The 13,132-nt window shown below is 39.3% G+C and overlaps 2 protein-coding genes across 2 annotated transcripts; both read right to left on the reverse strand.

Annotated features, from left to right (window-relative positions):
* Positions 1–5,851: 5,851 nt before the first annotated feature.
* Positions 5,852–9,085, reverse strand: gata1b (GATA binding protein 1b). Its single transcript, XM_056773504.1, is given in 7 exon segments — positions 5,852–5,923; positions 5,926–6,141; positions 6,911–7,036; positions 7,162–7,296; positions 7,643–8,109; positions 8,276–8,511; positions 9,034–9,085. Coding segments are annotated over 6 exon segments (1,221 nt in total). The 5' UTR covers positions 8,481–8,511; positions 9,034–9,085.
* Positions 9,086–10,128: 1,043 nt separating this feature from the next.
* On the reverse strand, positions 10,129–13,061 carry cdk20 (cyclin dependent kinase 20). The gene is made up of 8 exons (XM_056773141.1): positions 12,757–13,061; positions 12,545–12,658; positions 12,145–12,333; positions 11,953–12,074; positions 11,808–11,870; positions 11,284–11,407; positions 11,048–11,203; positions 10,129–10,965 (listed from the first exon to the last, which is right to left on the reverse strand). Exons 1-8 carry the CDS (start codon positions 12,829–12,831, stop codon positions 10,774–10,776), a joined length of 1,035 nt encoding a protein of 344 aa, XP_056629119.1. The 5' UTR covers positions 12,832–13,061; the 3' UTR covers positions 10,129–10,773.
* Positions 13,062–13,132: the final 71 nt, after the last annotated feature.

Raw genomic sequence — 13,132 nt, forward strand, 5'->3', positions numbered from 1 at the left:
TTTGTTAGAGATTCGATTAAAAATACACATTTGGGGTTAAAATGTGGTATATTAAACAACTTAGACCAATTATTAATAATGATATCAAGTACCGCGAGAGGATACAGAGCAGTCTGCTTTGACAAGGTGTCGCGGTGCTTTGATGTCATACGCTGAGCAGTCTGTGCATCGCTGCATAAAGTCGAAATGTTTTATGTTTGCGCGCAGCCGTGTGCGACGTCACGCCCAGAGGAGCAGTGACGCTGGAGGTCACAGTTACGTTTTTACAGTACATCAAATATGTAAACGAAACATTTTTACATATTGTTTTTGTACATCTAATCACACTTTTAGAGAGATACGTTTTTATAGATTGTTTTACGTTATTGCGCTATTTATTTTTTATTTTAAAGCAGCACTTTCACCTTAAAGATTATCAACACCCTTCCACACAGTTGTGTTCAAAATTATTCAACCCCCACTGAAATTGATTGTTTTGGTCGGTTTGACATTGATTATGATCATTCAGTCATCCTGCTTACAATTAAATCAAAGAGGCAGGTGTAGGTCAGACAGATATAACAACATTTATAATGAAATAACCACAAATGTCTTTTCTGAGCTCACATCATTATCAGTTTTATTCAACCCCCAAGTGACATTCAATCTTAGTACTTAGTACAACATCCTTTTACAGTTATAACAGCTTTTAAACATGAAGCATAGCTTGACACAAGTGTCTTGCAGCGATCTACGGGTATCTTCGCCCATTCATCATGGGCAAAAGCCTCCAGTTCAGTCACATTCTTAGGCTTGCGCACTGCAACTGCTTTCTTTAAGTCCCACCAGAGGTTCTCAATCGGATTTAAGTCTGGTGACTGCGATGGCCACTTCAAAATGTTCCAGCCTTTAATCTGCAACCATGCTCTAGTGGACTTGGAGGTATGCTTGGGATCATTGTCCTGTTGAAAGGTCCAACGTCTTCCAAGCCTCAGGTTTGTGACGGACTGCATCACATTGTCATCCAATATCTCCTGGTACTGAAGAGAATTCATGGTACCTTGCACACGCTGAAGCTTCCCAGTACCTGCAGAAGCAAAACAGCCCCAAAGCATGATTGACCCCCCGCCATGCTTCACAGTAGGCAAGGTGTTCTTTTCTTCATAGGCCTCCTCCAAACATAGCGTTGATCCATGGGCCCAAACAGTTCTAATTTTGTTTCATCAGTCCACAGAACACTATCCCAAAACTTCTGTGGTTTGTCCACATGACTTTTGGCATACTGCAGTCGACTCTTCTTATTCTTTGGGGACAGCAAGGGGGTGCGCCTGGGAGTTCTGGCATGGAGGCCTTCATTACGCAGGGTGCGCCGTATTGTCTGAGCAGAAACTTCAGTACCCACATCTGACAAATCTTTTCTCAGTTCCTCAGCAGTCACATGGGGACTTTTCTCCACTCTACGCTTCAGGTAGTGCACAGCAGTCGAAGTCAGCATCTTCTTTCTGCCACGACCAGGTAGCGTCTCAACAGTGCCCTTTGCCTTGAATTTGCGAATGATGCTTCCTATGGTGTCTCTTGGTATGTTTAACATCTTTGCAATCTTCTTATAGCCATTGCCCTTCCTGTGAAGAGTAATCACATGTTCTCTTGTCTTCCTGGACCAATCTCTTGACCTCACCATGTTTGTAACCACACCAGTAAATGTCTAGAAGGAGCTGAGTATCACAGTCATTTTAAAGCTGCCTAATTGGTGCTTATTAGGCTTTATTGCTGCTCCCTGATATCCACAGGTGTTTTCAATACCTGATTGAAAACACTTCATTGAACCTCTGTTCTTCAGAGTGGTAGTCTTTAAGGGGTTGAATAATTATGTCAATGAAGAATTCACAAAAGAAACATTTACTACTGTATTACAAAACTGATTGATGTCATTTTAGTTGCATATGGTTCTTTAAGAAGTCCTTGTAGGATTTCATTCTGAATACAATTACAAATGTACACTAAATTCCCTAAAACCATTTACAGCATTGGGGGTTGAATAATTTTGAACACAACAGTATAAAGACTATGAACTGTTTCTACAGTATAAACACTATTACGTTTTTTTTCTCATATCTAAATGAACCTTAGACAGACAATATTCAATAGGTTTTGTTTTTATGTTATTTTTATTTATTGTGATTTATTGAATATGTTTAGTGTAGTCGATGTGAAAAGGAATCCGGTTTGTTGCAAGATTTTCTTGATGTTTAGTGTAGTGTAAGCCAAGTGTATTTATATAGCACACTTCATACACTATTGTAAATCAAAGTGCTTTACAAACAAATAGTTAAAATAATCATATAAAAGTAATCACAACAATAAAAACTAGGAATTTAAAAACGTAAAAAATGGATTGAATTATTATACATGAAATACAGTTCAGTGAGTTCGGACATGCTAGTTGAGTAAATGCACAGCTAAACGGATGAGTTTTGAGTCTGGATTTAAATGTTGCTAATGTTTTAGCACATCTGATCTCTTCTGGAAGCTGATTCCAGCTACGGGCGGTATAAAAGCTAAAAGCTGATTCCCATTGTTTAGAGTGAACTGAACCCTTGCTTTATCTAACTGACTTGATCCTAGTGACCTAAGTGGTCTGTTAGGTTTATATTCAGTGAGCATATCTGCAATGTATTTCAGTCCTAGGGCATTTAGTTATTCATAAACAAGCAATAGTACTTTAAAAGCCAGTGTAAGGAACTGGGGACTGGTGTAATATGCTCTGATTTTCTGGTTCTGGTCAGAATCTTTGTAGCAGCATTCTTATGGTCTGCTTGGGAAGGCCGGTGAGAAGACCATTGTAATAATCCACCCTGCTGGTAATAAAGGCATGAACAAGATTCTCCCAAGTCTTGGCTGGAAAACAAACATCTAATTGGTGCAATGTTATTGAGATGGTAGTATCCTGATTTAGTTACCACTTTAACCTGACTACTGAAACTAAGGTCTGACTCAAGAATCACACCAAGATTCTTGACTTGTTGTTTAGTCGTTTGACCTGTAAAATCAAGGTATGCATTCACCTTGAGAACTTCAATTTTGTTTCCAAATGCAATGACTTCAGTTTTCTCCTTGTTTAACTGAAGAAAGTTTTGGCCAATCCATCTGTTAATTTCATCAATGCATTGGCAGAGAGAGTCAATGGTGCTGTAGTCATTTAGCGATAAGGCTAAGTAAATCAAGGTGTCATCTGTATAGCTGTAACATGCAATTTGGTTCTTTTTCATTATTTTATTCCATAGGAGCATATGCAGGCTGAACAAGAGTGGCGCAAGAATTGAGCCTTGTGGGACTCCCCATGTCATTGACGTCCATTTAGACATATGTTCTCCTATACTCACAAAATAACCTTTGACATCTAAGTATGAACTGAACCATTTGTGGACCCAGAAAGAGTGACGCAATTTTCTAGTCTCTCTAGAAGTATGTTATGATCGACAGTGTCAAATGCAGCACCAAGATCTAGCAGCACCAACTCTGATATTTTACCAGAATCAGAATTTAGGCGAATATCAATTATGATCTTTATGGTGTAGTAGAAAAAATGAAAGAAAACCACTCATGTTAAAACTATAAGAATGTATGCATATGAAGACAAATTGAAAGAGTCAAACACAAGTTTGTGTAATGAAAAAAGTTTAAGTATGGATTTTAAAGCATTTAAAGTGATCATCTTGGGCCTTATGGAATATTTGAAAGAGCAAACATGTTGAAAATAGCAGACATGCAGTTAATTTATTGTATGATGAGCCATTTTCACACCACAACAGTTTATTCATACTCCGGTTGAAACGGAACAGACACATTTTTAAGCCAAAGATGATGGCTTCCCCTGAAGGAGGGGCCCTGAACAAACCACCTGGGGAGAACAGATACAGAGATATCGTTGTTAATAGGATTTAAAAAGCCTTTAACCCTTCATAGCGCATTGCGTTCTCTCTCTTTGTTTGAAGAAGTGGTGGCAAGTTTGCGAGCGAGAGAAGCGGCTGAGCGCTAACGTACAGGCCTGCATGTTGGCTGGACCTGTCCTGTGGTTGCTAATCTCTCCAAGTCATTCAGTATCATTTCCCCCTACTAGGTTGCCCAGTAAACCAGATAACACTGGTTCACCCTAAACGGAGGAAGCCAGTGACAAAAAAAGCGAACGATGTGCCTGGTGTACCATGCTTAAAAAAAACGACCGAGCGAGGCCCAAGCCTTCACTTGCCACCTCTTTCTGTGCATCTCCTTTTCCCTTCTGTACTTTTTTATAGAGTCCGGAAAACCAGAAGCTGCCTGCGTTGCACAATGAGGCTCCACTAGAAGCCAGGGTAGCAGAGCTGTGTGGTCAACCCTGAGAGATGGAAACAGATGGAGGAGAAGGGAGGGGAGGGGCAGCATCAGAGATACCATCACCTACCCAAGTTCAACGTCGTTGAGACCTAACCCCATATTCCATGGCATTTGGGGTGTATTTCCATTTCGACCCAGCCTGCATTGGCGGTTTTGGCTTGTATGTTGCACAAAATAATGTCAATTTAAGAATGGGCTGATGCAAGGAGGATGTCTGCTAAAGGAGCCTGGCCACAGTTATGAGGAGAGGTGAACTGCTCTGGTGTTTGCTAGTGGTTTACTAGCATCACTTTTTAACAGATTTGAACAGACCACCAACCACTAGTCATCAAGGATATCAAATTGTGAGTAGGCCCGCGAATAGAAACTTAAATCTCCTGCGTCTCGGATCATTTTCTTGAGAAAAGGCTACTATTTCACAAATGTCTCCATTGTCTCAAACTGAGCTCAGATTTGTCAAGTCTGCAATTAATAGTCAATATTATTGAAGATCTTAATATGAACTCTCGTCAAATTTACCCAAATCCAGATTATTTGACCTCTATACAATCTACATTCGTTGTGTACCAACATACTCTTCATATTTCAACAATTACAGTCTTGTTTGTTTCTGTTTTTATTTTCCTAAAAGCAAGTTATTTAAGAGATATTTAAATGAAACAACTGAAAAATGTAAAAGGACTGTGTGTGAGATGAGTGTAAACAATAAATCATAGATGACATTTCCTTTGCATGATAACCAAACAAAACCATTGGAGCGTATCAATGTAGCACATGATCTGCTCTGTTTTATTACGGAAAGTGTTGAATTTGCATACGTTCTGTCACATCACATCGTAACGGCCGAACACTGCACACCAATTAAGCTGCAACGCTCACAATGGCATCACAGAAAAACCACAACGTCAAACGTGAGCGTTTAGTCAAACGTCTTTTTGTTTAGTTTTCAAAGTCTGTTCAATTGACTCTTTACACTTCTTCTTTAAGAGCGGCTAACAGCAACTTACTCGGTGAAATAAATGTCAACACGATTTCTTGCAAAGCAGGTTATTTAAAGACTTATACAGTAAATGATTTACTTTTGTTTGTCTTGTTTTCCATAAAAATCATCTAAACATCCTTTAAAAAGAAGTTTCTTGTGTCACTCGCTCATGCAGTTTTGGTTTTCATGTTTATTTACCCAAATCAAAGATATTACACAAAAATACAGTTTCAAAATGCTTTATTGTAGTGGAAAGATTACAATCAGCGAAAAGGGTTTCTAAAAACTGTACAGTTTACATTTACACATTTGGCAGATGCTTTAGTCCAAAGAGTTAATAAAAATCCATGCATTTTATCAGTAAGTTTGTTCCCTGAGATTGAACCCATGACCTCTACACTGCTAATGCCAACTGAGTTACAAAGAAAGTATATAAGCAAACATTTTATAGCAGGCCAACCGGGAAATTTTGCATAATGACTCCAGTCAAAGCTCTTCCATCATTCCATAAACGTTTTATAGTATCTCGTCTCTCATAGCATGCTGGGTAAGATGGCAGCCGACAAGTGGCATGGGTAGGGCAGGGTGGCATGGCTGTGGCAGGCAGTATTTTGGGGTAGTGAATGGGAGGAGTGACTGTAGACCCCCAGAGAATAGGAGTCACAATCAGAGACAAGGCTTTTGGGGAAATCGGAATACAGATTCTCCTCCGCAGCACTGAGTTTCTTTTCTTTCCGGTTCTTGGTGGAAACTTTCCTGTTGCGTGTCTGAATGCTTTCTTTCTTCATTGTCAGCGGTCTGTTCACCTGGTGAGAAGAAGCGAAGGTATTAGATGCAAACAGACTTCATGAAAGGCTAGTTCACTCCTCATCGCAATAAACTTGCATGAGGTTCTTTCTTCCTTGGAACAAAAAAGGAAACATTAAGTGATGGTTCAACCCAATTTAAACATTCCGTCGTACAAAACATGCATATGATTCTTTCTTCTGTGAAACACAAAAGAAGATATTTTAAGATGTCTTCATAGGGCACTACTGTTGTTCGGTTAGCACCATTGTTCAAAATATCTTGCTTTGTGTTCTGCAGAAGAAAGAAAGTGTTGAGGGTGAGTTAATGACGAAAACATGTTTATTTTTGGGTGAGCGATCACCCTTTAGACTACTCTTTTTCATAAAAAGAGCAAAGATTTATAACTTTAAATAAGTGCAAAACTTTATAAAACAGTATAGTCGCCATTGGTCTTTTGAAACCAAACAGTGGATTTGTGTCTGTTTTATTGCATGGGGAGAAAGAGAAGTAAAAACCATCTTGAATCTGTCCTCTTTTGTGTTCCTCAAAGAATGCTACATGTTTAAGTAAACAATGACAAAATATTTGTTTTGTTGTCTTAAAGGGACAGTTCACCCAAAAATGAAAATTCTGTCATTATTTACCCACCCTCGAGTTGTTCCAAATCTGTTTAAATGTCTTTTTCTAAAGAACACATAGAAAGATATTTGGAAGAATGCTTGTAACCTAACAGTTCTTGGCCATCACTGACCACCATAGTGGAAAAAATCACAAAAGAAGTCTCACATTGTGCAGTTTAAAATAGAGACCACAGGCGTTACACACGGGCTCTCCGTTAGCGTTGCGTCTCCAGAGCGTGGTGGTGCTGGTCTGACAGTTTGCACACTGAGTGCCTGTCCTCTTACTGACCACCTACAGAAAGAGAGTCAGAGACCAGCGTTCATCTTATGTTCTTTATCAATGAGCCAACAATTACAAACAAGATTTGGCTACAAACAAGAAAATACATAAATGAACACTGGTCGTTGTGTGTGTACCAGTCTCTTTTTGGGTCGGATAAGGGGTCTGTTCTGTCCATTCATCTTGTGGTACAGTCCACAGGCATTACAGAGGTAGTGACCCGTTCCATCACGTCTCCATAAGGGGGTGGCCGTGGCTCCGCAGTTTACACACTCCCGCGTGTCTGTAACGAAACCAGCGTCACTTTTTCATGTAATCATTTTTTTCATAATCACAGGTGAGATGTCTCATTTATTCCCAGGACACCAATGAGATTGAATGGAGAGCGACTTTTGTTTAAGTCACCTGCATCTCAGATATATCACATAGATTTTCAGAAGAGATCTCAACAACAACATCTCAAATGAGCTCAGATTTGTCAATATTATGGACGATCTCAATATGAATTTAAATCCAGATTATTTCACCTCTACATTCGTTTTACACCTCCACACTCTATTTCTTTCTATATTTCATTTGTCCTATGCAATTCTATCCTTTACCATCATCACCCACAACTATCCGGCCGTCAGTGATGCTCTCACCTGAGTATGTCATCTTGCAGTGTAATTTGGGAGAGAAGGGTGAGGATGCAAAGAGAAGTGAACTGTTGTAATCCTGGCTCAATCTCACAGATGGACCGCAGTGACTCATTAACTGTGAATGTGGATGAGCGTGTGGACCGTTGTATGTGCTGAGAGGGTACATCCCCCCAAACACCTCCCCACCTCCAGGAGGACTCAGCCTCTCTACCTTCATGCTCTCCTGAAGGCCGATGGTCTCCTTGTGGTCCAGGGTAGGAGATGGAGCAGAACGAGGTTGTTTGGAAAAGGAAAGGGGCTTGGAGACATGAAGGGATGAAGAGGTCGTCTTGGAGAAGCTGTTGTTGTTCCAGGACGATTGAGATGATGGGAGGAGGTTGGTTAGAGGGGGACCGTTTGAACCTTCCAGCCAGGACAGGAACGGAGAAGAGAAAATGGGATATACTGAGAGAGAAACAGAATAAGAATGTTACTTAAATAAGAACAAATCATCAATACACTTTTATATTTCTCTTCATCTTAAAAGTAACGCCTAATGTCCAACGTTTTCAGCTAGATCGTTCTTATTCAGTTGTTTTATCATCTTATTTGTGTTCTGTGCATCACTGACCCGGGCTGTGTTGAAAAGCACCAGGGCCACGGTTGTGGATGGGGCTTGTGAACGCAGACACACTGGTGTGATCGGTCTCAGTGAAGGGGAACGTAGAGCCGTCTTCAGTGTGGATCACATAACTGGACTCAGATGGGTAGGTAGGCATCATCTCTGATGACATCATCGAGGATGATGCCCAGCGAGACTCAACGGATGTCTCCATGACGATCAAGGATAATGTTTGGAGTCTATAGCTGTATTTCATCAGAAAATGTTAACAATCGATTAGACATACGGAAATTAAGTATTTAAAATGAACATAATTTTATCACTCATTCACCCTCATGTCATCCCGATCCTGTGTGACTTTCTTTCATTGACTTCCATTTAACACACAAAACCATTCTGAAAAATTGTTTTGTGTTCTACAGAAGCAAGACTCAAATGTAGGTTTTGAATGCCACAAGAGTGAATATATGATGACAGAATTGCTAGTTATGGGTGTATTATCGTAAAGGTTAATTTTCAAATTTAAAGTTGTTTAAACAAAAATAAACTCACCACATATTTTAAACAGCGTGACACCGTTTCAAAAGAAATTGTTATCAAGTAAAGCACATTTATATTTATATATACATATTATTGCATCAGTTATATTAAGATTTATTTATTTAATATACAAAACAATAAAATAACCAATATTAAATATACCACACAGCTTCGCTGACTTTGTTTTGAATGTTAAGACTGTTATGAAATGACGTAATGTGACATACCTGAGTTTATCTGTTGAGTCCGTGAGCAGGACAGGTGTCAGTGTGGGGTGAAGCTCTGCTATAACGGATCAGAACTTCATGTGTGAAGGTTTATGTGCTCTGGTTTTGTGGGTGATTTAGGTTAGACATGTGCTGCTGGTGGGCGGAGCGACACACAGGTCAGCTTTAGGATATGTGTTGCTTCACAGGAGTATGTGTGTATGTGGAAATATGAAAAAGTCTGGAAATATCACAGCATTTTCAAATTTACAAAAATACTGAGAGCAAAAGTTAGGGAAGGAAATGCCGTTTAAGAAAAATCTCAAACATTAGAATATCAGTTTGTAGGTCTAATACTTTATTTGTTTTGTTTTTGTATGAGTTTCTGAAAAGTAAGATGCATAACTTTAATTTACAATATAGAATACAGAATACATAAAGGAAAATGTATTTGGTCGAGTGAGCTTTATTATCATTCTGCTATATGTGTAGACATACAAAAATAATTAAATATGTCTCCCATTGTTAATGACATTACACATTTAACTTATACATTTACACATAAACTACTACCGATACCAAAGACTGATACCAGAACTGACAGAAATGTGCTTTGAAAGTTTGTGAAAAGCACATTAAATTGTTTATTTTTCATAATGTGTTTAAGTCGGAACTCTTTGTTATTAAGAAGTTATTCTATTTTATTGGTCTCACTGTGTTGTGAAAAGATACCGGTATCGGTGACGGAAAGAACCAGAAAAAAACGGTATCGGTCCATCCCTAAATATTATACATATACCGAACATAAATACAAGTTTTCACTCAAAAAACGGATTAATAAGAAAATACAAAAAAGACCTCAAAAATATGATCTGTTAAAATCTGCTAGAAATAGTTAGTAAAGGTGTAACACGGCAGCCAAAACTAACACCCAAACATTAACACTGGCATATGCAATCAATATTCATATATTACAGAGGGATCGTTTATCAACAGTCAAACAGTCAAAAATAAAGTCCTTAAACTTACCAGAAACCCGAGAATTTAAACCGGCACAATAAAATCTTTGATAAAAGCCAAACCACAAAAGGAACAAAAGGGAAAATGCAGCCAATAAAAAATGCAAAGCGCAGTTTAATATGTAACACAAGAGGACAGTTGAGCCGATTGCAGCGATGCAAATAGAGACAAACGCAGCAGTCATCATAAAGATGTACAGTCTGAGCACATCAACACACAGCACGGCCGTCAAAGTCATTTGTTACACACGAATGACTTCCCAAAAGTTGTCTTTGCATTTCAGAAAGGAATGGAGGAAGTTATTTTCCAGAGAAAATCCTTATCATCTGTAACTGTAAAATGATATTCTCTTTCATTTGAAATATCTGCCAAAATTTTGTGTTAAACAAAGTAGATAGTTTTACACCATGTTGGCACAAAGTTGTATGACCCCACTCTGCTAACTGAATACAACCTGATAAGTTAAAACAAGCTCCCATAACCCGATGAGGTTAAAGCTTGTTCTACAGAAAGAACAAATTGTTTCACTGAAGGGTCAAACTGCTTTAGATACTATCAAGTCAAATAGGCAATTCCTTTGAACCTAACATGTGTAACTGTGTCGAAATAAATAACTAAAATAATGAAGTGCGTAGTTCACAAACAGTATAATGCATATAGTTAACTATAAAGTATCATTTTAGGTGTTTTTGCTTTTTTGTGAAGTAAACAAAAAGTACACAAAATTGTACATGTGTGCAATCAGAAACAACCCCACACATGCCCTTGGATCAGCGCAGGGTCCACCAAGCTCTCATGCAAGGGTCGATCCACAGTGAACTCATTGGGGGGTTGCATGCGCTGTCCGGAGGGTTTTCCTCCGCGTTGAGGGATGGGCAGCTCTGAGTGATGAGCCGGGAGAGGGTCTGTGAAGAAATACGGATGGAGCAAAGCCTGTAGAAAGACACATCATGAGTGTCACCGAACCACCGACATTTCTCTGTACAGAACCTCACTGTATGTTAAGCGTGTGCACCTGTCTGGCGCTGATCCGCTGTTTGGATGGATAGACAAGAAACTTCTTTAGTAGGTCCAAAGCCTGAGGTGAAGAATCAGGCACGACCTCCTCCAAAGGAATGGGTGGGTTTTCTTTAAACGTGATCTTATTGTAGTCTGGCAGTTCTGTTATTTCCTAGATATGAATGTAAGGGATTCTAATAAGCAGCGAAAAGCTGAATGAATAAAGATGGACAGATGTGTAAAAAAACTCACTGGCCAAACTTTCTGATTAGGAGTTCCCAGCACTCGGAGCACACAGCACAGCTGCTCAATGTCATTCTCTCCAGGGAACAGAGGAGAATTGTTCAACAGCTCCCCGAAAATGCAGCCCACTGCCCTGCAACAACAAGCAATCTGTGTTAAGTGTGAACTTCTGACATCTAGTGGACAGCTGAAATCAGTGCATAGATCAACATAACTCAGGTCATCATCTTTTCAGCTTCGTATCAATCAAAACCTGTGTGTGACTCTTTCATCTGTGGATCAAAAAACGAAGATATTTTGAGAAATGTCTCAGAGGTTTTGTGTCTATATAATGGAAGTCTTTTGAGTTTCATGTTGTTTGGGTACCAATGTTCTTCATTGTTTGAAATGACAAGGCTGAGTAAATATCAATGATGAAATCATTTTTATGTATGGGTGAACTATCCCAAAATTTGCCCAAAACAAATTGACACAAGAATCATATATTAAAAAATGTAATTAATATAAACTTTAATAAAGCTCATGGTACTTACCAGAGATCAACTCCTTCGTCATATTTCCGAGCACCATACAGAAGTTCTGGAGCTCTGTACCATCTGAAACATGACACAGCGAAGATTTATAATCTTATCATCATGTCTCAGTTTTCAATGACGCTTGACAGAGGTGAACCGTCACCTGGTTGCCACTTGATGACTATACAGACGATCCCCTTCATTGGAGAAAAGTCTCGCCAGGCCAAAATCAGCAATCTTCAGATGACCGGTCGAGCTGATTAAAAGGTTTGCGGGCTTTAGGTCCTAGAAGGAAAACACATGATGCACAGATCCCACATGAGAGACACTGTGAAGTCGGACAAAGGGGTCTTACCCGGTGCATGATGGAGTTCTCGTGGCAGAAGGCCACTCCCTTTAGCAGCATCAGCATGTATCCTTTGACCTGAGACGCGGTAAGAGGACGTTGAGAATTTCTTATGACTTCTGAGAGATCTGACAACATGTACTCAAACACAAGCACAAAGCCGGTGCCGTGGGGGAAGACGTCTTTAAGTTTCACCACCTATAGAAATCATATGTTATTCCAGACAACAGGATGTTCCTCTGTCATTTTAAGCATAAATCAACTGAGAAACACCCATCTGTTTACATTCACATCTAGTAAACATGAACAACTGTAGAAAACATAAACAAAAGTGAGGTATGATGCAATTTCTTTCCGAATATATCTTACAAATGTGGTCAATGTTTAAAGGCACAAATGACATTCTTACATATTGGTTATCTTCAATCTCCTGCAGGGCTTTGATTTCTCTGAGAGCCTGGTTAGGAATTCCATCTTCAAGTCTTCGCAAGGCCACTTTTTTTAAAGCCACGGTCTCTCCTGTCTAAAAAACAGATTCATCACCAGCTTGTTCAGATATTTAAGAAAGCCGAGCATGAACGTCTATTAACGCGCTATAAATGCACAGTAACATGGACTAACTTCGATGTGTCTGGCTTTGAAAACAATGCCATGAGCTCCTTCCCCAATCCTGCCGAGGATGCTGTACTGATCCATTACGCTGGACAGTTTGCTAACAACGCCGAAAAGGACGTCGTCTTTCAAACATTAGCAACTTTAAGTAATTCTTTAATATATGACAATAAAACAATGACAGCCATTAAAATGAGAAGAAAATGAAAAGAAACGCTAAATTTTACGCTGTTTTAAAGAGGTAGCTGCGCTGCAGTAAGCGAGCAACTGTTACCATGACAATCCGTTCTTCTACGGCGAGCGAGCGGGACCAAAATTATCCCTAGAAGACCGCACTTTCAAGGGAGCAGAGTTTGGTGCAATTGTAAGTTTTTAAGAAAATACT

Source organism: Triplophysa dalaica, chromosome 18, assembly GCF_015846415.1.
Source record: "Triplophysa dalaica isolate WHDGS20190420 chromosome 18, ASM1584641v1, whole genome shotgun sequence".
Classification (NCBI taxonomy): domain Eukaryota; kingdom Metazoa; phylum Chordata; class Actinopteri; order Cypriniformes; family Nemacheilidae; genus Triplophysa; species Triplophysa dalaica.

What these genes read in the sequence shown, in the direction of transcription:
- cdk20 (XM_056773141.1), bottom strand. Translation starts at nt 12,831, where the DNA reads ATGGATCAGTACAGCATCCTCGGCAGGATTGGGGAAGGAGCTCATGGC. An exon ending in GACGAAGGAGTTGATCTCTG is followed by an intron (nt 11,408 to 11,807) that starts GTAAGTACCATG and finishes TTGTTGTTGCAG; the next exon opens with GGCAGTGGGCTGCATTTTCG. An exon ending in AGCGGATCAGCGCCAGACAG is followed by an intron (nt 10,966 to 11,047) that starts GTGCACACGCTT and finishes GTCTTTCTACAG; the next exon opens with GCTTTGCTCCATCCGTATTT.